The sequence below is a fragment of the Acomys minous genome (genome assembly GCF_964271855.1).
Source record: "Acomys minous genome assembly, chromosome: 12".
Taxonomy (NCBI): domain Eukaryota; kingdom Metazoa; phylum Chordata; class Mammalia; order Rodentia; family Muridae; genus Acomys; species Acomys minous.
This window is the reverse complement of record NC_140493.1, coordinates 78092877-78119477: the sequence shown is the minus strand read 5'-3', so window position 1 is coordinate 78119477 and position 26601 is coordinate 78092877. Positions and strand designations below refer to the sequence as shown.

The 26601-nt window shown below is 46.5% G+C and overlaps 1 protein-coding gene and 1 long non-coding RNA gene across 10 annotated transcripts in view; one reads left to right on the top strand and one right to left on the bottom strand.

Moving 5' to 3' along the window:
• BCAS3 (BCAS3 microtubule associated cell migration factor) overlaps positions 1 to 26087 on the bottom strand; it is a 469548-nt gene extending 443461 nt beyond the window's left edge. For all 9 annotated transcript variants that reach the window (XM_084803266.1, XM_084803265.1, XM_084803270.1 and 6 more), the window contains exons 1-5: positions 25934 to 26087; positions 24442 to 24529; positions 19145 to 19199; positions 12748 to 12823; positions 9014 to 9120 (exon numbers count right to left, since the gene is read on the bottom strand). In XM_084803266.1, the coding sequence (XP_084659392.1) occupies positions 9014 to 9120; positions 12748 to 12823; positions 19145 to 19199; positions 24442 to 24524 (321 nt within the window). In that variant the 5' untranslated portion in view covers positions 24525 to 24529; positions 25934 to 26087. The remainder of the gene's footprint in view (positions 1 to 9013; positions 9121 to 12747; positions 12824 to 19144; positions 19200 to 24441; positions 24530 to 25933) is intronic.
• Positions 3536 to 7418, top strand: LOC311579739. Its single transcript, XR_014773239.1, has 2 exons — positions 3536 to 3576; positions 6584 to 7418. It is a non-coding gene; the product is annotated as an uncharacterized lncRNA (long non-coding RNA).
• Positions 26088 to 26601: the final 514 nt, after the last annotated feature.

Sequence of the window (26601 nt, the reverse complement as noted above, 5' to 3'; positions counted from 1 at the left end):
TCTCACACACACCTCCTCTCACACACACCTCCTCTCACACACACCTCCTAGTCCTTCCCAAAATGTCCCACCAACTGGAGACCAGTACTTAAATGAGTCTATGGAGGCCATTTTCTTTTTAACCACCACAACAGCTTTGAGAATGTTAGAGGATTAATAGTGAGTGCATATTCCCAGAAATCACATTTCCACCCTGAAAATTCAATATCCTGGTCCCCTGTCCACATTAACATTTAACTACAAACATGCACCAATAGGCATGAAGGGGCTCTGTGTTAGGCAAATGAGAGAAGAACTAGGGCAGTGCTGGTCATGATACACCTGTGCAAGGCGCCCGCCAGACCTGGGCTCAAACACAAGCACACAAATGGGGACTGGGCTAAGGGAAAAACACATTTTTAATACTTTATTTTATGTTTTGCCTGAATGTATGCCTGTGTGAAGATGTGAGAGCCTGGAACTAGCGTTACAAACAGGTGTGGGCCACCATGCGGCTGCCGAGAATTGAGCCCAGGTCCTCTGGAAGGACAGCCAGTGTTATAAACCACTGAGCCATCTCTCCAGCCCCAGAAAAACATGTTGCTTGTTAGGAAAAAAATTTGTGCAGAACATTACTGAAAGACACATGAGGAAAGGCATTTGAAAAGAATGCTCAGTATTATCAGTCATCATGGAAACAGTAAGCCTAATTAAATTCTCAAGTTGGGTCGGGTGTGGTGGTACTCGGGAGGCAGAGGCAGGCGGATCACTGTGAGTTCAAGGCCAGCCTGGTCTATAAAGTGAGTCCAGGACAGCCAAGGCTATGCAGAGAAACCCTGTCTCGAAAAAATAAAATAATAAAATAATAAAAAAATAAAGTCTCAAGTTACCATCCACCAGAATACTAAAATTTTGAAGATAGATGACATTAAACATTGGCAAGGATGTAGACGAATTCATATAGTGTTATGAGAAATGTAAAATGGTAGTCACCTTGGGAAAAGCTTTGCAAGTTTGTTAAATTAACCACATTCCAAGTGCATGAATCTGGAAATGCACACACAGGTAGTTCAATAAGAGAGATGGACGCATATGTTTACAGAAAGACTTACTCAGGATTTTCATAATTCATAACAACCATAAATTGGAAACACAGTAAGAGAGTGCCTGGGTGTGGCTGGGGCATGGCTCAGTGGTGTAGCACCTGCTAAGTAGGCATGTGGTTCTAGGTTTAGACCCCAACACACAAATATTTTTCCTTTTAGTAAACAGAGTGAGACACTTTGATGAAACAACATTATTCTCAGAAACACTGTGCCAAAACAAACAAACAAAATGCCATACAGAAAATAATCAGTAAGGGTACAAGAAACTCTAGAAAAAAAAAGTAATCTACAGGCGGGTATCTATAAGAACACTAATGATGATTAGACAGAGTGGAGCCTAAGCTCGCTGGGGACAGGGAACTTCTTGAGTAATGCCATGTTCAACATCATCTTCCTCCTTGTAGGCCAGGCTAGGCTCAAATGTACAGGATCTTTCTGCCTCTGCCTCCCAAGTACTGGACCATAGTTGAGCATCACCACCCAGTGTACTCTACATCTTGACAGACACTTTGGTTTCCTAGGTTCAAGAACTTATCAGAATTCAGAAGATGTGCATTTGCTTTGTGGAGAGGCCAGGTCTGAGTGCACACTCCTGTAATCCCAACACGTGGGAGGTTTAGGCAAAGGGATCATATTATGTTCGCTTATTATTTATGTGAAAATTTTACTTAAGAAACATAAGCTAACTAGTAACCGCTGGGAAATACATACAATCCCAATTATGTGAAAGCAAGCTGATGTCTGTGTTTACTTTGGAAAACACTAAGATAAAGTACAAGCTAGGGCTGGAGAAGTGACTGAACACTAGCTGTTCGTCTAAGATTCCTAGCACCAGCATGACAGCTCACAAGCATCTGTGACACCAGTCCCAAGGGATCTGATACCCTTTTCTGGCCTCCTCCAGGCACACACCTGGCACAGACACACATACAGACAAAACAATCATACACACAGAGAAAGTAAATAATGTACACTACACAGGCTGGCAAATGGTCAGTAGGTGAGGGTAGTTGCCACCAAGCCTCATGACTTGAGTTTCATATCTGGGACCCACAAAATAGAAGAGACTGAGTCCCGCAAACTACCCTCTGACCTTTCCAGGGATCACAGGATGGTCCACCAAGCCTGAGTTGTGGGGTTTTGGGTTTGGGGGATTAAATAAGCTAGCTCATACAACTCAAGAAGTAGCCAAGAATGATCATAAAGCCAGTCATGGTGCTGCATGCCTTTAATCCCAGCATTCTGGAGGCAGAGGCGGGTGGATCGTTGTGAGTTGGAGGCCCCTGGTCGTCCAGGACAGACATTATTACACAGAAGACCCTCTCTCAAGACTTTGAACTACATCTCTGTCTCCCAAGTCTAAGACTACCAGCACTAGTCACCTGATCCATCCATCACTTATAGCTCAACTCACTGTAACTTTCAAGAGGCGCTCAGCAAGTGCTGAACAATGGATCTGTGTCCCCGGCCTTTTCATAACATTTAATTTAGATACAGGGCCTCCTCACATTGTCCAGGTCATCCTGGTCTTACAATCCTGCTGCAGCCTCCTGAAATGTATGGAAATACAGGACTGAGCCATCATGCACAGCTTAACAAACAAAACCCTGTTTCTGAATTCCTGCCACCTCCTCGCCAAAATCATCCAGCACTCAGGGAGGCAGAGGCAGGAGGATCTCTGTGAGTTGGAGGCCAGCAGGACAGCCAAGGCTACACAGAGAAACTCTGTATGGAAAAATAAAATAAAATAAATAAAATAAGGTTGTGTGTCACTTTTTGTTTATTGACATCCTCTCCTAGCTCTGCAATCACACAGACCATATCTACTTGTCTATAAGTACCCCAAGCATATGGTGCATAAAGTAATTCCATTTAAATCCTCACAGCACCAACCAACCAACCCATCAACCAAAGACTAGGAGAAAACATCAAAACGGCCAATATAGACGAGGCAGTGGTAATACATATCTCTCATCCCAGCACTCTGGAGGCAAAGGCAGGTGGCCAGCCTGGTCTACAGAGCCCAGCTTGGTCTAGATTGAGTTCCAGGACAGTCATAGCTACACAAAGAAACTTTATCTTAAAAACCAAAAAAAGAAAAAGGAAAAGAAAGCACATAGGGAACGGGGAGTACGCACGCCAGAGGCAGTGCTGCCATAGTTCTAGGCCAACAGGGCAGGGAGGAGACAGGAAGGAAGGACACAAGCACTAACAACATAGACACAGAAAAATCAATGTTCCTTTTTTTCTGTGTTTCTTTTGTGCTGAAAAGGCCTCAGGCAGTACTCAAACTAGTAACGTAGCCACGGTTGGCCTTGCCCTCTTCATCCTCCTGCCTCTACTTCCCAAATGCTAGAGCACAAATGTGGACCACCATGCTCATCCATTTCTTCTTGTGTGATGCACAATCACACATACAGGCAAAACACTCACGCAATCAAATAAATGTTTAAAAATGAAATGTGTGCCTTTGATCCCAGGACTCGGGGAGGCAAAGGCAGGCGGATCTTTGAGTTCGAAGCCAGCCTGATCAGGACATCCAAAACTACACAGAGAAGCAACAACAACGATGATGATGATAAAAAAACAAAAAACAAAACACAGACAAGTTTGGCCTGCTTTTTGGTGAGGGTGGGTCCTTGTGCTTGCTTTGTGACTTCTCTACCACTGAGAGATCTCCTCAGCCTACGTATCCTCACATTGGAAGCTCACATTTAGGATAATAACAAAATCAGTAACCAGGGGCCAGGGATACAGTTCAGTAGATGGGTCCCTGCCTGGTATCCATCAGGCCCTAAGAGTCATAAGATAATTGACTGAAATCAACAAATGGTAGTGGTGTGCACGCAGGAGCAAGGACCCATAGTCTGGATATGGCTTGCAAAGCATGGTGACCGGCCATCAGCTAAGATCTGTGAAAGCCAGTGCTGACCACCATAAGCACCCCGCTGTCTGGCTAGGGCTGCTGAACAAATGAGTCCTGGCTCCGTGCTGAGACTGTATAGTGATGGGACAATGCACACATATAGCCCGCCCTCCCCTTAGAGCGCTAGCAGTAGAGGCCAGCCTCACAGTCAGGAGGCCCATCAGCCTCCAGGACTGCCAAACAATGTCACCGCTTACAAATGAAAGCAAGAAGTAATTTACTGCCATGGCCTGTTTCTGCTGTCCTACTTGGGACGTAGGACTGGGCTGTGAATGCCACCCTCACAAGCAGAGGGACCTTCTCACCTAAACTGTGACCTCACAGAAAATGTTACCTGGGATAAGGTCCTAGAATGACTCCCAACAACTCAGGAAGCCCAAGCAAAGAACAAGTGAGCTTGTGTCTCACCAGTGTGCAACTCCACCAAGAGAAGATACTCTGGCCTCCCCAGTGCAATTGGGGAAGAAGGGGATTAAATACTTTTAAGATACTCACAGATGATACAAGCTGCCTTTGAAACTATTCAAAGTAATACCTGTAATTATAACCAAAACAAGTGGGTGTCAGAGCCACCTGAGTCCCAGCAAAAGAATGTGCTCCAACCAGTCAACACCCCTAAGCTGACTCAACCCCTTTCTGTGGACAAATTGCATTTGGAGCTCAATGCAGTCACTTCCTACTAACACGGAAGCAACCTGTGCATTTCCTCCTGATGGGTTAAAAAAACACAACAAGGCCTTGAAACCATGAACTGAAGACAGGAGGGGAGCTGCTGCTACACCAAGAATACAAGGTTCTAGGGTTTGTCCACATTACTGGGGTTAGGGGAGCAAGAGGAAAAACTCCCTGTTCCTGGAAGCCAGCAGCCTTCTCCTGTCCCCCCAAAATAATTCTTCAGCCCTAAGTGTGTGGCATGATAGTCCTATGGCCAGAATGGTGCACTGCAGTGCATAAACAATGTGGGAAACAATCAGTGAAATTGTTATCACAGTTATTGATTTATTGTGTTGGCACTGATTGGTGTGGAGCTCACAGAACAACTTGTGGGGAGTTGGCTCTCTCTTTCCAGCAGGAGGGTCATGGGTATTGAATGCAGGGTGTCCAGGTGCGGCAGCAAGCACTTTTTCCTGATGAACCATTTTGCTAGCCCATAAAGAAATTTTTCAAGTCAAAATGTTAAAGAAATATGAGTGTGCCAGGCGTGGTGGCACATGCCTGTAATCCCAGCACTCATGGGGCAGAGGCAAGTGAATCTCTGGTCTACAAAGCCAGTCCAGGAGAGCCAAGGCTAAACAGAGAAGCCTTGTCTCAGAGAAAGAGGGGCAGAGACAGAGACAGAGAGAGAAGGAGGGAGGGAAGGAGGGAGAAAGAAGGAAGGAAGGAAAGAAGGAAAGAAGGAAGGAAGGAAGGAAGGAAGGAAGGAAGGAAGGAAGGATGAGTGTAATGTGTTTGTTACTACAATGTCATTTAGGCCAAATTCTATTCTCTAGAGCAGTGAATGGTTCTCAGCCTTCCTAATGCTGTGACCCTTTAATACAGTTCCTCATGTTGTGGTGACTCCAAGCATAAAATAATTTTCATTGCTACTTCATACTGTCATTATGCTGTTATGAATCATAATATGAAGATCTAATATGCAGGATATCTGACATGTGACCCCTGTGAAAGGGTTGTTCTGACCCTAAAGGGGTTACAACCCACAGGCTGAGGACCATTGCTCTAGAGCATTCCCACTTCTACTAAATCTGAAGTAAGATATTGCTAATGGATCCTTTCATAAAAGGTCATGTTACCTAAGAGGACAATAACAAACTAAAAATAAAAATGCCAGGCCCAGTAGTGTATCCCTTTGATCCCAGCACTTTTCTCCGTCTGTAGGTGACCTCCAGCCCTTGGAGGTTGAGGACTAAACTTACCTTGAGGTTCCAAGCCACTGCTCCTATTACTTTATGTGTCATTTTCCCACCTGCACTAGAGAGACAACTATGGCTACCCTCAAAGATCTCCCTATGTGTGACAAGAAAAGGGGTTAGGGAACTGGAGAGGTATAGCGTGGTGGTAAAGTTGTCACCTGCCACACATCCTAGGTACAACCTTCAGCATCATAAAAAGCTACCAGCAAAAATATAAAAACTACTGACTGGACTAGAGGGACCACTCAGAGGTCAAAAGCACTGGCTATTTGCTGCTCCTCCAGGACCCAAGTTCGAGTACCAGCATCCATCTGGGCAACTTACAACCAACTCCAACTCCAATTGATCCAACACCCTCTTCTGGCCTTCTAGGACACTGATCCACACATGGCAGGCATACACATACGGGAAAACCAAAGTCTAAAACCATAAATGCATTCAGCATCTTTGAGGCAGCAGCTCCACTATATGGAACAGCAAGTCAATGTGCCGTGTTGCTATGACCACGTGGTGGCTAAGCAGGATTGCTATGAGTTCAAAGCCAACCTAAGGTATACAGTAAAATCCTATTTCAAAAGTGAGAGGGAAGTGTCTCTATGCAAATACTCAGGCATAGGCCGAGCAAGGTGGCTCACGCCTTTAATCCCAGCACTCGGGAGGCAGAGGCAGGTAGATCGATGTAAGTTCAAGGCCAGCCTAGTCTACAAAATGAGTCCAGGACATCCAAGGCTATACAGAGAAAGAAACCCTGTCTTGAAAACAAAAAAACAAAAAACAAATACTCAGGCATAAAATATAGCTTTTGGAGGCAGGCCTGGTGGCTCACATTTGTGACCCCAGAACTCCAAGCAAAGACAGAAGGAACACCCACAGGCCTGAGGCCAGAGATTGACAAGATGATCAGGCATAGACAGCAAAATACCAAAGCATAGATAGGTTAACAGACAGACAGACAGACAGATATATGTATGTGCATATTCAAGTTCATTATAACATTTTGTTGTTTTTTGAGACAGCATTTTACTAAGTTGCCTAGACAGGTCCTGAACTTGCTATCCTCCTGCCTCAGCCTGATAAGGAAATGAGATTACAAGCCTATAACATCCAGCCCCATAACATAACAATTTAGTATGGAAAGTATGAACATTTAACATATTTGTATTATTGGGAAACAGTGGTCCAGAATAAAGATGATACAGCTATTCAAATCCACAAAAGAGCTCCTGAATGGTGACAGTAGAAAATAACAGCAAACTCCATAGCAACCGTGACAGGGATATTGTTTTTCTGCTTAAAATCAAGTTGCGAGAATACCCCACAAAATAAAGAAAAGTTATTTAAGCTTAATGGTCTTTCTTTTACATGCATGAATACTTGCTTGCACACATGCACGTCTGTATGCCACATGTGTGCCTGGTGCCCTCAGAGACCAGAAGACAATGTCGGGTTCCCAGTCACTGGGAGTCACAGACGGTTGTCAGATGCCATGCGGGTGCTGAGAATGGAACCCAGGACCTCTGGAATAGCGGCCAGTGCTCCTAACTGCTGAGCCAGCTCTCTAGCCCCTAAAAAACGTTATTTCAAGCTGGGCGTGGTGGCGCACGCCTGTAATCCCAGCGCTCTCGAGGCAGAGGCAGGCAGATCACTGTGAGTTGGAGGCCAGCCTGGTCTACAAAGCAAGTCCAGGACAGCCAAGGCTAACACAGAAATACAAAAAAAAAAAAGTTATTTCAGTTCAAAACAGCAAAACTGCTGCCTTCTGCCATTGTTCTCTATATTTCAGATTTTACTTTCTGAGGTATTCTTTTCTTGTATATTTATATACATATGTGTGTATATATTAGTTACATACATTGAGACAGGGGGTCCCTGTACAGCCCTGGCTGTCCTGGAACTCACTATGTTGACCAGGCTGGCTTGAATCCAAAGAGATTCTCCTGCCTCTGCCTGAGCACAGACCAATATATTAGGCTCTTTTTAAAACTGTATTTATTTTTTTTATTTGCGTATGTATGTAAGCAGGACTGCATGTGTGCTAGTGTATGCATGTCACATTGTGCAATTGTCAGAGGACAGTTTGCAGGAGTTAGTTCTCTGCTTCTGCAGGGATTAGGACAAGGGGCTGAACTCAAGAGGTGAGGCTCAACAACAGCTTTACCTGGTGAGCCATCTTGTTGGTCCATGTGAAAGGATTTTTTTGTTTGTTTGTTTATTTGGTTGGGGTTATTTGGTCTTGTTTTGTTTGTTTGTTTCTCTGGGTAGCCTTGGCTGCCCTGGATTTGCTTTGTAGACATCAAACTCACAGCGATCCACGTGCCTCTGCCTCCCTGATGCTAGGATTACAGGCGTGCCTCACCACTTCCCGCTCCATGTAAAAGTTTTAACATGCACAAAACATCTGATACATTGTTATTGGTTAAAGGTGGTGGCAAACACCTTTAATCCCAGCACTCTGGAGGCAGAGGCACATAAATCTATGAGTTTGAGGCCAGCCTGTTCAACAGAGTGCGTTCCAAGACAGCCAAGGCTACACAGAGATACTCTGTCTCAAAAAAAAAAAGAAAGAAAGAAAGAAAGGAAGGAAGGAAGGAAGGAAGGAAGGAAGGAAAAGAGAGAAAACAGCTTGTTCTTCCTCTTTGTCTTCTTTTCATTCCTGTCTCTGTCTCTGTCTCTCTGGGGTGCCCACCCCCCCTTTCCTTCTCTCCCCATGCTCACTTAATAACCCTAATATAATATTTTAAAAAAAGAGAGAGAAAACAAAAACAAAAACAAAAAACAACTTTTCCTCCATTAAATAAGATTACCTTGAATAAAACAGATACCTTACATAGACCATGAGTCCCACAATTGCTGCTCCACTTGTCCTTTGGAGGACCTGCTTGCCACTTGCCTCTCGTTTCCACGGATTCTCCATGAAGCATTAATGAGCACACAGTATTAACCCCAGCACTGAGGAGGCGGAGGCAGGTGGATCTCTGTGAGACTGAAGCCAGCCAAGTCTCCAGAGCACCAGGACAGCCAGGGCTCAAAAAATCCAAATAATAACAACAACAGCAGCCGCAGCCAGGCTGCCCCTTCTGTATACTCACAGGGATGCCCCAGACCTGCATGCCATCACTGTAGCCGATCATAACCAGCAGAGGGGGCTCGTTTCCAGTGCTATGTGGTTCATGAAATTCTAGATTCCGGGACGTATCTGCATTAGGATTAACAAAGAAGCAAAATAAAAAGACAGTGTGAACTAAGAAAACTACTTTAGCTCTATTAATGTGAAGCGTGGCTTAGGACAATAAATGCAGGACACTGAGGGACGGCTCGGTAACTGAGCACTTGCTGCTCTGCCAGAGCTGGGTTCCACGTCTGTAACTCCACCTGCAGAGCATCCACAGCCTCTGAGGTCTGGGGCACTTGCACAGGCCATACACAGACACACCTACTCATTAAAGAAAAGGCCAGAGGCCACCGTGGGATTCTGACCTACAACCCCAAGAGGTAGGAGGCTGAAGCAGAAAGATCACCAAAGCCAACCAGAACTACACAGTAAATTCTAAGCCAACCTGGGCCACACAGTAAAATTTAAGCCAAACTAGCTACAGTGACTTCTTGTTTCAAAAAAAAAAAAAGTTTCATTTTGTTTTGTTTTTTTTGTAGTACTGAAGATTGAACCGTCACATATGCTAGGCAAATGTGTTAATGCTGAGCTATATCCCCAGCCTGCTTTTCCTTTTTGGGTTCAGAAAGATAGAAGCAGGGACGGGATAATAGTCAGACCATAGTACACTGACAGAGCAGAATGCCATCAGTAAAGAAATACAGTGAGTCACTACAGAATGCAGTGGAGAGAGGACTCTCACAGACACAATAAGCTATGAAGCCAAGCAAAAGACAATAGTACATAAAATCCAGATTCACAAGCCGGGCGTGGTGCCACAAGCACCCAGCACTTGGGAGGCAGAGGCAGGAGGATCATTGTGAGTTCAAGGCCAGCCTGGTCTACAAAAGCAAGTCCAAGATAGCCAGGACTGTTACATGAGAAACTCTGTCTTGAAAACATTTTTTAAAAAATCCAGACTCACTAGGAACTTTTTGGAGACAGGGTTTCTCTGTGTAGACCTGGCTGTCCTGAAGATCCCTATGTAGACCAGGCTGGCCACAAACTCAGAGATCCTCCTGCCTCTCCTGAGTGTTGGAATTAAAGGCACGCACCACTACTCTGAGTTAACACTGTACTTTTAAAAAAACATTTAATTCTTTTTTTTAATATTTATTTATTATGTGTATGGTATCCAGCCTTTGTGTACACCTGTACACCAGAAGAGAGCACCAGATCTCATCATAGATGGTTGTGAGCCACCATGTGGTTGCTGGGAATTGAACTCAGGACCTTTGGGAGAACAGCCACTGCTCTTAACCTCTGAGCCATCTCTCCAGCCCACATTAAATTCGTTGTTGCTTGTTTTCCTAGTGTTTTGAGACAGGGTCAAGTATAACTCAGGCCAGCCTCAAACTTGCTATGTAGCTGAAAGACATCCTTTGCCTCGTGTTACTTTCCTGCTGCTGTAATAAACACTGACAAGAAGAGGAAGGGTTTTAGCTCACAGTTGAAGGTATAGAGGATCAAGCGGCTGCTCACGTCAGCTGTCCTGGGCCACCATCAGGACACTGAGATGGAAGAGTGTTGCTCCCTTCTAACACAGACTGGAAGACTGCCCAGGCAATGACCTGCCCAATTAACTAATCAAGATAATCCCTAAAAAGCATGCCCAGAGGCCCATTTACAGGGGATTCTCCATTCTAACAAGTTAGCACTTAATACCAACCACATCCATCATGTTGGTTAACTGCAATGCTTTGCTCTAACTGCTAACAGTCAAACTAAAACAAAGATAAAGTCACTCAGGAGTCAGGAGACAAAGGCCAAATTCTTCCCTCCCAGTGACTCCTTACTAAACAAAGACATGCCGGCTTGGACTGGTGAGCAGTCCTGCAGTCCCAGCACTCTGCAAGCTAAGGAGTAGTCAATAGGTGGGTTGCAAATTCAAAGCCACCTGAGGCTCTGTATTCACTTCCCAAGCCAACACAAGTCACACAGATCCTGCCCCCACCTAAGGGGGTGGGGCAGAGAAATGGCTAGGCAGGTGGAAGGCACCTGCAGACCAGGGTTTGATGCCTGGGACCACACAGTGCAAGGGGAGAACTAAGTGCACCAGTGTCTGACCCCCACTGTGCTAGCACACACACAGTGACACACTGTTGTAGCTCATGATGTCTTCAGAACATGATGTCTCTGTTCTGATCACTTAACATTTATTCTACTTTATGAATGATGAAATAAAGCCAACTGAAACTTTTAACAGACTGTAACTGTACCTTTTATCAATATTAGTAAAAAAAAGAAAGGACAAAAATACTAGGAAAAGGGCTAGAGCAATGGCTCAGAGGTTAAGACTGCTTTTCCACAGGTCTTTAGTTCAATTCCCAGAAACCACATGGTGGCTCACAACCATCTGTAATGAGATCTAATGCCCTCTTCTGGCCTGCAAGTATATATGCAGACAAAAACACTGTATATAAATAAATCTTTTTTTTTAAATACTAGGAAAAAAAATACAGTAGACAGTTATAACAGAAATTAAAAATACAGTGTCCTTTCAAAAACCCAGGATTAGCCGAGCAGTGGTGGCACACGCCTTTAATCTCAGCACTTGGGAGGCAGAGGCAGGTGGATCTCTGTGAGTTCGAGGCCAGCCTGGACTACAGAGCGAGTTTCAGGACAGCCAGAGCTGCTACACAGAGAAACCCTGTCTCGAAGGGAAAAAAAACAAAACAAAACAGGGTTAGGGCTACAATTCAGTGGCAGAATGCTTGCAGAGCTTTTTTGAGATCCTGAGTTCAAAACCCAGTACTGAAAAAAAGTGCAAAGAAAATAAGGCAGACAAGTTTGTAAGTTTATAATAAGATACTGGCCTGGAGCCACTATTGTTTTTCCTTAACTAAATACATTTATTTATTGGGGGGGGAAGGTACAGTTAGAGAACAACTTGCTGACAGTCCGCTCCTACCATGTGGGTCCCAAGCATCAAATTCATGTTTTCAGTTTTGGGAAGGTGAAGAAAGAAGGCTAACTCAGTGGTTAGGAGCAACGGCTGCTCATCCAGAGGAAAGACCTGGGTTCATTTCCCAGCACCCACATGGCAGCTCACGCCCTTCTTAAGCCTGTTCACAGGACAGCCAAGGCTACACAAAGAAACCCTGTCTCAGGGGGGAAAAAGGGCAGTCCAAATTCCTAGGGAAGGCCCTGCACACACACTTCTCCAAAGATGATTCATCGAACATCCCTTCTAATTCCGAGAAGCTCAGCACCAGCACCCCTAACTGAATGTCACCAGAGCCTTTGTCCCCATCACTGCTTTACTGCATGTGCCACCACGCCCAGCTATATATTTTTTAAAGAAGACGGTGGGTAGAAGGACTGGGGGGTGAGAATACAGATCACACTTTAAAGATAGTTCAATTTTAGTAATAGTTTATTTTGCAAGATGAAAATGGCATATAAACTGATGACCAAAGATCATAATGGTTGCAGAGTGTTTGGTTTCTAGACAGGTCTTGCTCAGTGACCCAGTCTTACTTCCAACTCAGAATCCTCCTGCCTCAGCCTCATATGCACTGGGATTATAAGCATGTGCTACCACTCACAGCCAAAGATGAATTTACTTAGTATCAGCAAAAATAGCCTGACTGAACTTGGGTTCTCTTTCTAAAAACAGGTCATCCCCCAAAGAAGCACTGAATGTGCACATCCCAGACAGGCCAGTCATACCGTTCAGATCTGCATTCTCAAATCTGACCCAGACTATTTTCTCCTTTTCTTCTGTTAGAGGAGTCCCGCTGTAAGCCTGCATAGGAAACAGAAATGTTTTCATTAAAACACTGCACAGCTCTAATACCACAGACATTCAGAGCAAAAAGTGACTCCAACTCAGCCATTCCTCACCCTCTCCAACTTCTCCATCCCTCCCTGTTGTGACCAGCTCATTCTGGAATGTCATTACTCCCAAACAATGTTTGTCCAGGAATCTGATACTATTAATCAAAGATGAGTTTTTAACCTACACAGAATGGAAACCTAAATACTGTGATCCTAATAAGCCTACCATCAGCACCTTTGCTCATCAATAAGGCTTATGAAGTAACAAAACAAAACACCTACACTTGTCAAGACCCAACACACTAGTTAATTCTTGCAAGCCTGCAAGAATCCAAAGGATAAGCATCCATGGCTAAAGAATGTTGACAGTTCCCATCAGTGCACAAGAGAACTCATCTCTCCAAGTAAAGGCTGAAGACGTCACTGAGTTGGTGGGCTGCCTGTCTAGCATGCATGAAGTGACTCCTGGTGCTGCAGAAAACAAGGGTTACAAGTTGTGACAGGAGGACCAGAAGTACAAGGTCATTCTAGGCAGAACAGAAACTGTCTCAAAACATACCAAAACACTTATAAGATCATATGAAGTGGGGCACTGGTGGAGCATGCCTTTAACCTCAGCACTGGAGAGGCAGAAGCAGAGGCAGAGGGGCAGAGGGGCAGAGGGGCAGAGGGGCAGAGGGGCAGAGGGACAGAGGGACAGAGGCAGAGGGGCAGAGGGGCAGAGGGACAGAGGGACAGAGGCAGAGGGGCAGAGGGGCAGGGGCAGAGGGGCAGAGGGGCAGAGGGACAGAGGGACAGAGGGACAGAGGCAGAGGGGCAGAGGCAGAGGGACAGAGGGGCAGGGGCAGAGGGGCAGAGGGGCAGGGGCAGAGGGGCAGAGGGGCAGAGGGGCAGAGGGGCAGAGGGGCAGAGGGGCAGAGGCAGAGGGACAGAGGGGCAGGGGCAGAGGGGCAGAGGGGCAGAGGGGCAGAGGCAGAGGGACAGAGGGGCAGAGGGGCAGAGGCAGGCGGACCTCTGTGAGTTCAGGGCCACTCAGTAAGCTCCAGGACAGCCAAAGCTGCACAAGAAAACTATCTCAGAATAACAAAAACAAAAAACAAAAAATATCATATAAAATGGTGGTGGGCTAAGCTAAAGGGAAGGTGACTTGAGACCAGTTCAGCACCCACCTGGGCAACCTGAAACGTCATCTCCAAAAAGGAGATGTTTACTCAGAAAGTAAAACATTGAGCTACACACCTGCCAGAGATGAGCAAAACCCTACATTCAATCCCCAGCACAAGGCAAACAAAATGTGCATGTAGGTGTGTGTCTGTGTGAGTATACGCCTTTCTGGAAGCCAGAGGAAAGCCGTGCCCTCCTCAGAAGCTGCCTTGTTTGTTTTTAGAGACAGGGTCTCTCACTAACCTAGAGCTGGTCAGGGAAGGCTCATTAGGGAAGGGTGGGACAGCAACCCTTGAGATCTTCCCGTCTTCACTTCCCCGCGCTGCCATCAAGCCTGCCCTTTTAACACGGGTCCTAAGGGCCAAACTCGGGTCCTCATGATAAGACTTTTCCAAATGAGCTATCTCTCTAGACCCTGGCTTTTAACTTATACATCCCTAACTTAATTTGGTTTGGAAACAGCAACTCCCTATGTAGCTCAGGCTGGCTCAAACTTAAGACCTTCCTGCCTCAGTCTCCCAATGATGGGAATCCAGGCACAAGCTACTCAGCTGTGGTTATCAACTTGCCACACCTGCGGAAAGGAAGCTTCAGTTAAGCAACTGCCCCATTAGACTGCCCTGTGAGCATGTCTGTAAAGCATTTTCTTTTTTGTTTGTTTGTTTGTTTTTTGAGACAGGATCTCTCTATGTAACCTTGGCTGTCCTGGACTCACTTTGTAGACCAGGCTGGCCTCGAATTCACAGTGATCCGCCTGCATCTGCCTGCTGGGATTAAAGGCGTGCGCCACACCTGGCTAAGGCATTTTCTTGAAGAAAGAGGAACCAGCCTACGTGCAGAAGGATCGTATAAGAAAGGTAGCTGAAGGTGAGTCTGGAAGCAACCCTGTAAGCAGCAGCCTCCCCCTCAGCCCCAGCTTCTGGCTCTGACTCTGGTTCCCTGCCATGGCTTCCCTCAAAGATAAGCCGGTAAGTCAGATAAACCCTTTCCTCCCCAAGTTGCTTTTGGTCACGGTTTTCCCACAGCAACGGAAAGCAAACTAGAACACCAGCTTTATCTGAAGGGGAGGAGGAGCGTGGCTCAGACAGAAAATGCGTACTATGTGCAAGGCCTAGTTGCATTTGTGCTAGCTGCAGAAAGCATTAAAACAACTTAGAGCTGAGGCTCAGTAGCTCTGTAATTCAAGGACCCTGGAGGCAGAGAAAGGAGGATGGAGGGTTCAGGGCCACTCTGGGACACACAGGGAAACCCAGGCCTGCTGGTGTAGGCCTGGCTGGGGCAAACAGACACCAAGTTTAAGGCCTCCCTGTGCTACGAAACCTGCCACTAAAGCTTGACTGGTTGGCTACAACTTTACGCTGAAAATGTGAAAATTCTATTCACAACAGCAATGGAAGCTTAGCACTTCTATGTATTGCATTTGAACTATGTTGTCCTAACTGAAGTTAGCAGATCAAAGGGCACAGCTAAGGGTTCCTCCTAATAAGCAATGCTATCAGTTCAACACACTGTGAGTGATAACAACAGAGCTACTGTCTGGAGCAACAACTTTCTCCCTCTTTACAGGGACATTTGTAGTCGCACAGGATACTTTCTAGACTCTACCTTTAACCCGAGCACTGGGGAGGCAGAGGCAGGCAGATCTCTGTGAGTTTGAGGTCAGCCTGGTCTACAGAGTGAGACCCTGTCTCAAATAAATTTTAAAACCTTAAAAAAAAAAGCAAGAGAATAGTGTTCAAGGGACAGCACAACTGTTCACCAGCATCTATGAGACATGCTGGTGGAAGAAGAAAATCACCACCTAATTGTTCTCTGACCTCTGCGTGGGCTCAAACATATGCACACAATAAATACATGTTTTTAAAAAAGTGATGTTCAGAACCTTTAATCAAACTTTGGGAGGCTAAGGGGCTAATGGGGGAAGGACTGAAAATGTAAAGCCAGCCTGGAATACAAAGACTCTGTATCAGGAACAGATGAGGGAGAGAAGAGGGAGGGAGGTGAGGGAGAAGGAGGCGGAAGGAGTGGAAGTGAGGCACAACAGGGGGGGGGAGGGGCAGAGCCCTGCAGCCACCTGAAGAAAAGCCGGACATCTGCATCTCTGGCTTTGGACCCTCAGTGTCCCAAGGCTCCCTCCAAGAAAAACAACTTAGTATTTGTTTTGCTTTATTTTATGCTCTGTATACATAGCTTCCTTTAAACCTCGACACAATGAGCTGGTTTACAAATAAGGACACTGATGTTTAAAGAATATGCAGTAACTTGCCCAGAGCTTCTAACGTGTCCACCTAAACCCACCATCGGGGCTGTACTCTTGATGAAGACCGTTGCCGTGATACAACCCACCATCCCTATTTCCTACCCAGCCTCGCCGAGGCTGCTTAGCCTCTCTCTCTCCCCCTTGCTTCTCAGTGCCAAGGTCATCTATGTGATGCATGGAGACTCTCAGGCTGCTGCTTGCTCTCTCTCACTACACAGCCCAGGCTGGCCTGGGACTCTCAGTCAACATCCTTCAACCTCCCCAAGTACAAGACCCACATGTGAACCACAGCCAGCCTCTAGCCTCAGGTAAGCTGACTCCTCCTTCTGTGTCACACAGCATAGCAGGGTATTGTAGACTTTACTATGGTGTTTATCTTTGGCTATGCATTTTAGCTGAGTATTAATTACACGGATATCCGTGCTGATGAATGAAGGTTTATGAAGCAACAAGCACGCTGGTTCCTTTACACAGACTGCTGAGCAGCTAGAAAGAAAAGCTCAGCTTTACAGAAAAGGTTTGCCGAGCTCCCCAGCAGACCACGGCCCTAAAGCACAGACGACTGAGAATCCCTTCAAGTCAGCTCAAGGCCTGGCCTATGCAGGGAATCCAGGCAAATGCTACCCAGTAGAGTTTCACCTTCTACATGGACAGAGAGCAAACAACACAGAATTTCTGGCTAAATGTTCCAATTCTTTTTTTTTTTTGGGGGGGGGGGGCAGTTTCAAGACAGGGTTTCTCTATGTAGCCTTGGCTGTCCTGGACTCGCTTTGTAGACCAGGCATGGCCTCGAACTCACAGCTATCCGCCTGCCTCTGCCTCCCAAGTGCTGGGATTAAAGGCGTGCGCCACCACGCCCGGCAAATGTTCCAATTCTTAAATCAATGTTTCAAAGTTTACTCCCATAGTGCTTGCTATGAATCAAATTTCCACGCCGGTGCCATGGATCTGACCTGTAACTCCTTCCTAACACACAAGGTCCAGAAAAGCTAGAATGTCTGTTGTTTCCCCATCAGTTCAGCTCCTTATTCTCCCTGTCCACTCCAGCCCCTCACCTGAGGGAAAACTCAAAAGTTTCTGACCACAGTCTTTCTCCTCCAGCCCAAAAATAATAAACCCACCTCCCTGTTACATAGGGTTCCTGGGTACACAAAAGATGCCTGTATCACATTAGATAAGTGTTTGATAAATGCTGTGGATTCAGCAAACAAAATGTGAAAGGAGATTTGAAACCACTTTTCCATTGAACTGCAGCCTCACACCAGGGCTCCAGGCTTAACGGAAGAACAAAGGGGCTCTCAGGTGCCCACTCTTCCCTCAGCCTGGCCACCATGGACATCAGGTCCTCCCCTGCCACCCCAGCCTTGCTGCCGTCCTGAGCCCTTCATTTCCACTAACATTTCTAACACGCTTCCCTCCTTTCTCTGTATCCCCTCACCAACCACACAGTCAGTGTGCGCTACATGGCAACAGTGTGGACTGTTGCTATTAATAATCTCTGCTTGCTCCACGCAACTTGACTTATTAAGCAAATGCCTCGGGAAAGGGGAGCATTTTTCCTCACATGCACCACAGACCTCAAGGCTGTGGCCTGTTTTCACGGAAATGAACTAGACATATTAAAGCATTACCAACATTCCTCACTTGAAGAACACCTTTTACAAACACAACTAAAACTCTAGACCTTGGGCCTTTCCAGAATAGTCTTGTAAAACTGGCAAATGGCTCCACAAAAAGTCATCTCCAAGCAGCTCAGGTGCAGGTGCCATGGCGCACAGGCGTGACTGCCATCCACACGGAGACAATGAGCAAGCCTGCCCTTGGGCAGTCCCACCAGAAGAGCACTTGCCCATCCACGTCCCACAGCAAACACCCACAGATGCAGGTGCAGAGCTCTCCCAGCCCCACTCTCCGAGAGACAGGCCTATTATGTTTAACAAGCAAGACAAGCAGGACACTTGAACTAAATAAATGTGGGTGTTACTGCACACCACTGAATGCACTAGATGATTCCTGCAAGGCTGCCTGCTCGCTTTAAAAAAGCATCACATCCAAAGAAGCATTAAGGGCCTTCATCTCTATCAAGACAAAAGTGTTACACCTGCCACACAAAAAGAAAACACCACTTCTCAAAAGGAGAGAGATGACAATTTGTGCTATATATAAATATATGCGCATAAATAAATAATACTCAATTACTACCTAGTTAACGTAATACACACTATTTCACATTTCACCCAGGCATCCCTGCTGGAGGGGCACACGGGTATATGAATATGTGGTGCTGGGGATCAAATCTCATGCAATTGAAGAATGATCTATCAGCAGTGGCACACGCCTTTAATCCCAGCACTTGGGAGGCAGAGGCAGGCAGATCTGTCAGTTCGAGGCTAGCCTGGTCTACAAAGTAAGCCCAGGACATTCAAGGCTACATAGAGAAACCCTGTCTTGAAAAAGAAAAAGAAAAAAAGAAAAGATAATGGCCTATTATGAGCTAAATCCCAAGCCCCAGACCTCTTCTTACCTTAGACAAGGAAAGTATTTAGGAAATGGAACCCGGCTGGACAGCGTTGGGAGGTAACCCACTGGTAAAGCATTTGGCCAGCATTTACAAAGCCCTGCATTTGATTCCTAGCACGGCCAGAAACCCAGCTGGGGAGTCCTGACTCAGATCTCCCCTAGATCCCTCTCAGGAAAGCGTGAGAGTAACAGGCCACTGCCTTCACAGGAGTCAGCCACATCTCAGAGCCACGAGCCACGCTCCGTCCTGCTGGCCGTCAGCATGCCAAGCCATTCTGAAACTACCCACGCTTAGTCAGCTCAGCAACCCAGGGCCGTGTGCTTCCTGACCACCTCTGTGCTTACCTGTGGCACGACGTCCTGCAGAAAAGTCACGACGCTTTCCATGTAGGACTGCTCCCTGGCGAAGGACAGACAATAAAAACTGTCAGACAGCGTTAGACAGAACAGAGAGAAGCACAGCCAAAAGGCCTAATAAACTCACTATCGCCGTGAAATGACAGGGCAGGGGCGGGAAAAACAGGCCAACTTTCATCCAGTAAGTCTACTTGCTGGTATCCTATCTCACGAGCCTATATACATCGTTCAGTCTATTGCAGTCTCTGTATGAAGCGCCGTCCTAAAGGCTCGCTCTCCTACTGAATCATGGTAATTCTGAAGGACCGATGGCAGCCAACCCCGCTAAGGCAGGGCTGGGCGATGACACCCTAGCTGGAGAGTAAACATGCTGGGGACTCAGAATTCCTTGACCAGCTCTTTAAATTGATTATGAACATCATATGAATGCATTTTCCTACAAATACAGATATTAGAACAAGTATTCAAAAGCCCTCATAGCAGCTGGGGAGATAGCTTGCTGTGCTTGGACCTGTTCAATGCCCAAAACCCAAATTAAAAAAAAAAGGCTGGACAAGGTGGTGTGTGCACATAATCCCAGACTAGGAAGGAGAGACAGGAGGATCCCTAGAGCTCATTTATCCATCACCCTAGCTGACTTGGAGAGTCCACAACAGTGTGGCCCTATCTCAAAAAAAAAAAAAAAAAAATGGGGGGCAGTAAGGAAGGATGTGAGCCAGGCGTGGTGCTGCAAGCCTTTACGCCCAGCACTTGGGAGGCAGAAGCAGGTGGCTCTCTGTGGGTTCAAGGCCAGTCTGGTGTGGCCAGGACAGCCACGGCTACACAGAGAAGCCTTGTATCTAAAAAACAAAAACAAAAAAGAAAGGTTGAGTAGATGGCACACACTGGAACGCCAGAGCTTGGAAAGCTGAAAAACAAGAGGATCATTGAGTTCCAGGCTAGCCTAGCCTATGTAATTGTGCCTTGTATCAAAAAACTAAAACAATAGTCAGGCATGTAACAGGCCTTTAATCCTAGCACTAGGGAAACAGAGGCAAGTGGGCTGTGTAGAAAGACCTTGTCTCAAAAAAAAAAAAAAAAAGCAAGTATAGGGTAAGTTATAAAAGTTGAGAAAAAATGGCTAGGGAAATACTCATTGGTAGAGCCCTTCCTTAGCACATAGAAGGCCTAGGCTCAATGTCCAGTATGACAAAAAAAAAAAAAAAAAAAGAGAGAGAGAAGAAAAATAATACTTGTAACGACATAAACAATGATATTTTGTCTTTGTTTTTGTAGTGCTGAGGATAAAACAAGGTATTAAGGTATTGCACAGCTGGGGAAACAGCCTGTCACTGAATGACAGCCCCAGCCCTGAAAAGGCTTCAGATGGTAAGTATACAGGTATAAGTAACTGGAGAAAAACCAGCTCTTCCAAATTTTAAAAATTTCTGAAAGCCGGGCATGGTGGTGCACACTTTTAATCCCAGCACTGAGGAGGCAGAGGCAGGCGGATCTCCGTGAGTTCGAGTCCAGGACAGCCAATGTTACAGAGAAACCTTGCCTCGAAAAATAAAATAAAATTTCTGAAAGATGTGAAAAACTGCCACTGAAGAAAACAGGACTGAGCGTAATGGTTTACACCATAATCCCAGCACTGAGGGAGGCTTGCCATTAGTTTGAGGCTAGTTTCCGCTACATAGTGAGATCCTAGTTCAAAGAACCAATTAACAACAACAACAACAACAACAAAAATAGGGCTAGAGACATGGCTCGGAGGTTAAGAGCACTGGCTGCTCTTCCAGCACCACATGGCAGATCACAGCTGTCTGTTCCAGTTCTAGGGGATCCAACACCCTCACACAGACATACATGATGGCAAAACACCAATGCACATGAAGTAAAAGAAATCAATTTTTAAATGTTGAGCATGTAGCTCAGTTGTGCTTGACTGGTATGCGCCACGTCCTGGGTTACATCCCCAGCACTGCGCAAACCAGGTATGATGGTGACATTTGTTATGTCAGCACTCCGAGATCAGAGGTACGGGAAGGCCAGCCTGGGATGTGACGCCCTACCTCAGAAGAGGAAAAAAGAATTAGAATGCTCCTGAATCCTTGAAAACAAAACAAAATGCTTTAGAGACCTACAAAAGTAGGCCAAAAATAAATAAATTGTTTTTTAAAATCCTTGGCCAGGTGTGGTGGCGCACACCTTTAATCCCAGCACTTGGGAGGCAGAGGCAGGTGGATCGCTGTAAATTCGAGGCCAGCCTTCTCTACAAAGTCTAGGACAGCCAAGGCTACAGTGAAACCCATGGCAGGGGGGAGGGGGATGCTGGGAATCCTTGAGCCAACAATGCCACTGTCTTACTCTTTTTCGGTGACAGGGACTTGGATTCCTAGAACACACCACCCTCTGCCCTGAATCAGGCTCTTTTTGTTTGTTTTGCTTTTCGAGACAGGGTTTCTCTGTGTAGCCCTGGCTGTCCTGGAGCAGAATGGCCTCAAACTCACAGGGATCCACCTGCCTCTGCCTCCGGAGCGCTGAGATTAAAGGCGTGCACCACCACGCCCGGCTTCTGAACCAAGCTCTTACAGAGTCCTTAGTTCTGCTCAATGTCTTCTAATATGCCTGCCTTCCGCCCACATGGTTAGCTCCTATGTGGCTTCCTCAGGGCACCCTTACACACACCCCCGTCTACCCTCCACCAAGGCCTGGAGAGCATCCGTGCCACTGCCCCGACTACAGGAAGTAAGCATCTCTCAGATTCACCTTTACATCCAAAACCTGTTAGTTACCCAGCACAAGTGTGACGCTGATGCCCAAGAGAACGCAGGACACTTTACCCAAGATTACTTTTTCTAACCCTAAAAACATCTATGTACCAAAAATCATCACTATGGCATAACCACCATATGGTGGGGTAGCAAGAATAATAAATGAAAACACAAGATGCTGAGGACCCCTAACTGGCCTCCATCCCGGCTCCCCATTCAAGCTGTTCCCAAAGACAAGTTAATTCCTCAGTGCTTTGTTTTTCTCACCTATAAATGAAAATTAAAATAGCAGCCTAACTCACAGCTAATAACAGGTTTAACTTGGTGCCACAGCAAATCTCACTAGAAATTCAGCTCAAGAATACAGTATTGTGGTATCACTGCGTACATACACTTTGTTAGTCTGAGAAGACTATCTTTTGTAATATACTAAATTACCCAAAGGAAACAATCTGAAATATTATTCCCTCCAGCATTTCTATTTTGTTTTGAGGCAGCATCTTGCTCCATAGTCCAGTCTGGCCTGAACTCTGTATCTAGTCCAAGCTGCCCTCGAACGCAGCCTCCCAACTCCCAGGATTACAGGTCTGAGCCACGTCCCATGCTTGCTAACATTTTAAAACACATAAGATATGGCCTGCATTTGTAACCCCAGCACTATGAACGCAGATGACTAGTGTGAGTTTGAACATAATGTGGACTACAAACTGAAACAGGTAAAAAATAAAAATAAAAACATAATGTAACATAATGGAGAAAACTTTGTTGTTGTTGTTTTTCGAGACAGGGTTTGTGTAGCCTTGGCTGGCCTAGACTCATTTTGTAGACCAGGCTGGCCTCAAACTCACAGCAATTCATGTGCCTCTGCCTCCCGAGTGCTGGCTAATGGCACACACCTTGAACCCTAGCACTCAGGAGGCAAAGGCAGGTGGATCTCTGCCAGCGTGGTCTACATAATGAGTTCTAGGACAGTTAGAGCTACAAAACAACAGAAAATGAAGAAACAACAAAAAGTCAGGTGCCACAGCACAGGCCAGTAATCCCAGCACCGGGGAGACTAGGGCAGGGCTGCTCTAATTCAAGGACAGCCTGGGCTCAAGAGTTAGTGCCTGGGCACCCAGGGCTACATAGAAAAAATCTTTCTCAAATAAATAAGAGCCAGGTGTGGTGGCGCATGCCTTTAATCCCAGCACTCAGGAGGCAGACACAGGGCTTCTGTGTAGCCTTGGCTGTCCTGGATGCGCTTTCTAGACCGGGTTGGCATCAAACTCACAGAATTCCACCTGCATCTGCCTGGGTGCCGGGATTACAGATGTGTGCCACCATCCAGCTATATGTTACCTCCTTTAAAAATTTTTAGATTGTAATATATTTCTTTTGTTTATCTATTATCTGGCTGTCTATTTATATATGGTTGCGTGTGTGTCTGTGGGGGGAGGTGTGGGGGCATACAGAGACACGAGGACAACTTGGAGGATCTGGTTCTGTCCTTCTATCACATGGATCCCAGTCATCAAACTTGGGTCCTCAAGCTTGGTGGCAAACTCTTACCCACTGAGCCATCTTGACAACCCCCCCCCCAAAATGTTACCATCTTATGAAGCCTTGTCACTGCTACATTATCCCCTCAAATGCCGTTTTGCTGGCATCTTCTCTTTTATACTGACTATGGTAATTCCAAGTATAGATTTACCTAAGGCACATTGATTTACAAACTCCGACAAAGCATGGCTGCCTGTCAAAGAGTGCCTAAGAGACAGACACACTCTCTCAGTAACACACCGGACACCTGGAAGAGGGACACTTCACATCCCAACTTAGCATTCATCTGCTGAGGTATAAATACACCTCTGCACATATCAAAGCCAACTTTCTTTTGCTTGAAATGTGTGTTTGTGTCTGTGGTGATGTGTGTTTGTGTCTGTGGTGCTAGAGGTACAACCCAGGCCTGGGGTATGCCAGAACACTCAAACTGTGACTTATGGTCCGAATTCCTACTTCACTCTTTTTCAAATACTGATCATGACCATCTGAACTAATTTAATGACCTATTAACTTGTGGTTTGTAGATTTTTACCTTTTTGGTGATGCTGGGAATCAAAGCCAGTGCCTCCCACAAGTTACTGCTCTACCACCTAAGATGCCTCCAGGCCCTCACGCTGCTCTTTAGTAAAGTTACCCTCAAGTACTCTATAAACATGTCATTGAATATGTCCACTTATCCATCCAGCTTTGCTCTATTTGGCCTTGCCAATGACACTTTGCATGGCCCAAAAGTAAGTAATGTTCATAAAAGCAAGGACTATGCAAACAGATATTCTAGGGTTTATTGGTGGGGGTGGGGCTGCCCTGGAGCTCCGTAGAGCAGGCTGGCCTTGAATTCAGAGATCCTCCAGCCTCTGCCTGCCAAATGCTGGGTAAGGCGTGTGCTACCACCACCCAGCTCAAACAGATATTCTGAATAGCAGTTGTTTTTATTTTTAGAATACTGTTTTCTTCAGCTACAGGGCTTTTCTAACATCTGCTTACGTGACAGCCTGAGGGCGAACCACAACTCCACCAGTGCAACGACTGGGTCTTCTAGGAGAATCCGTAGCCATCGTTTCATTCATAAGACCTGTTTCCAGAATAAAAGGAAAAAAATACAACATTAATGCTAGGAGGGCATGTCTTATGATTATTCACTAAAGAACTGTATTTTCCCAGAAACTCAGTTTTTAGCTCCAGCTGGCCAGAACTCCCAGAGACCTGACAGCCAGCGAGAGATAGGATTAAAGGTGTGTACCACCACACCCAAGAAGATTCGTTTCCTTTTTTTTTTTTTTTTTTTTTAAGATAAGTTCAAGGCTTGCCTTTGAACTGTGTGGTATCTGAAAGTCAAAGCAGTTCACACTTGCTGGATCTTTGGTTCTATAACCTAAAACTAGAAAGGTAAGAGACTAGGAACTAAATGGGAACTGTAACGCAGGACCACTTGGGAAAACAAACACAAAACCCAATTTGACAGGACATACCAGTAACCCCAGTACTGGCAAGAGTTGAAGGGCAATGCAAGCCTAAGTAAGACTGGCCAGAGATGGTGATGCATGCCTGGATGGGGAAGCAGGAGGTGAGTTCAAAGTCACCCTGAACTACACAGCCACTGATGGAAAAGCGAGATGGTCCGTGTGAAGCAAAGAACAAATGCAAGTGACATGGTAACCACTGTACCTTCAAATAAACCTGTTGAGGACCCAATGAGTAAAAACTGTGTACCCACACTGAAACTGTAGTCTTAACCTCCAACTACTGTAACATAATCGCCAGAGCGTAAACAAATACGGAATTATCAACTCATGTGATGTAAGGAGCCCCTTGGCTCTTCCTAGGGTCTAAGTAAGTCCTCAGCCTTGCCCATCTAATGCAATTCTCAATCACTGAGGTGGTTTGAAGAGTGTATAGTCTACTCGATGAAGGCTGGAAGGGGGGCTGACCACAGAACTAAAGATTTCTTACAAAGCTGAGGAAAGCGCACAGCCTGGAAGTAATCTGGAAAGAGCCGAAAAGCATGGCTTTGGGGTAAAGTGCGCTGTATCACCGCACATGAAAACTCCCAAACTGTTGATCCCCACACCCCTATGCTACCCAACACGCCTTGTCCCAACCAGTCCGGCTACCCCTCTCTCAGGCAGTAGTACCCTTCACTCGACCCCATCAGCACTCTCTTCTCTACTCCACCCTCTTACCCGAACCAGCCTCCCCACCTTCTGTCCTTTAAGGGCCTTGTCACCTGAGGACAGCTCCTAGCAAACCCCTCAGGCCCCACTGTCCCCAAAGCCATGGGGAACTGCACTCCCACTTCATCTCAAAAGCCCTGCCACCACTGCCCCCCGGCCGCCCTCTGGCCTCTTGCCCGGCTCTCCTCCAGTTTCAACCCCTTTCCCCGTGACCTGGGACTGTCCAAGCCCTGTCCCCTTCATGCTGACTGTCCGTCTCCCTCTCCAAACCTCCCCCGACACCAGGGACCCGCCAGCCCTCTCACCGGCCGCTCCGCCGGCAAACGCTGCTCTCCAGCTCCAGGCTCTCTGTTTGGAGTCTTCCCTCGTGATTGACGGCTACCACTTCCTACCACGCCTCGGCGGAACCACCGCGCTAGCCAATCCCAGGAGCAAACTGGCCCCCGCGTGGCACCGCCCTTGGAGGTCAGCTTCGCCAACCAGCAAGTAGGAGAGAGGCGGACCCGCCTTCGGAACCCATCCAATCCGCTGGGGCTGGAGGGAAAACACAACAGTATGGAAGTTCGGGTGAAGCGGGCGGGTCAGGTTCGGTTGCGAAGGCAGGCTGCGGGGGGGAAGCAAATGCAGGCGTGTCTGCCGGCCTGGGAAAGGCACCTTGGTGGCTGTTCTGTCTTAAGAAGACGCAACATGCTCCAGACATGCTGCCGACCTCAGCTGGGAGTCTCCAGCGAGGAGCCCGAGGCCAGGGACGCTGGTGTGTTTACATCGAATTCTCGCGACAGCTGATTCGAAGCTAAAAGCACGTGGACGTGGCAGCTGCCAATCACTTTTACCTGGCCACTCAGGCGGCGCTAGCCCGCCCTCAGCCCCGCCCACGGCTCTGTGTTTACCTTCCGGGAGGCTAGGCTAGCTGTCGGTGGTCAGCCCAGCCTCTGAGTACTTGTTGGTGGTCAGAGTTAAGGGGCCTGTGAGA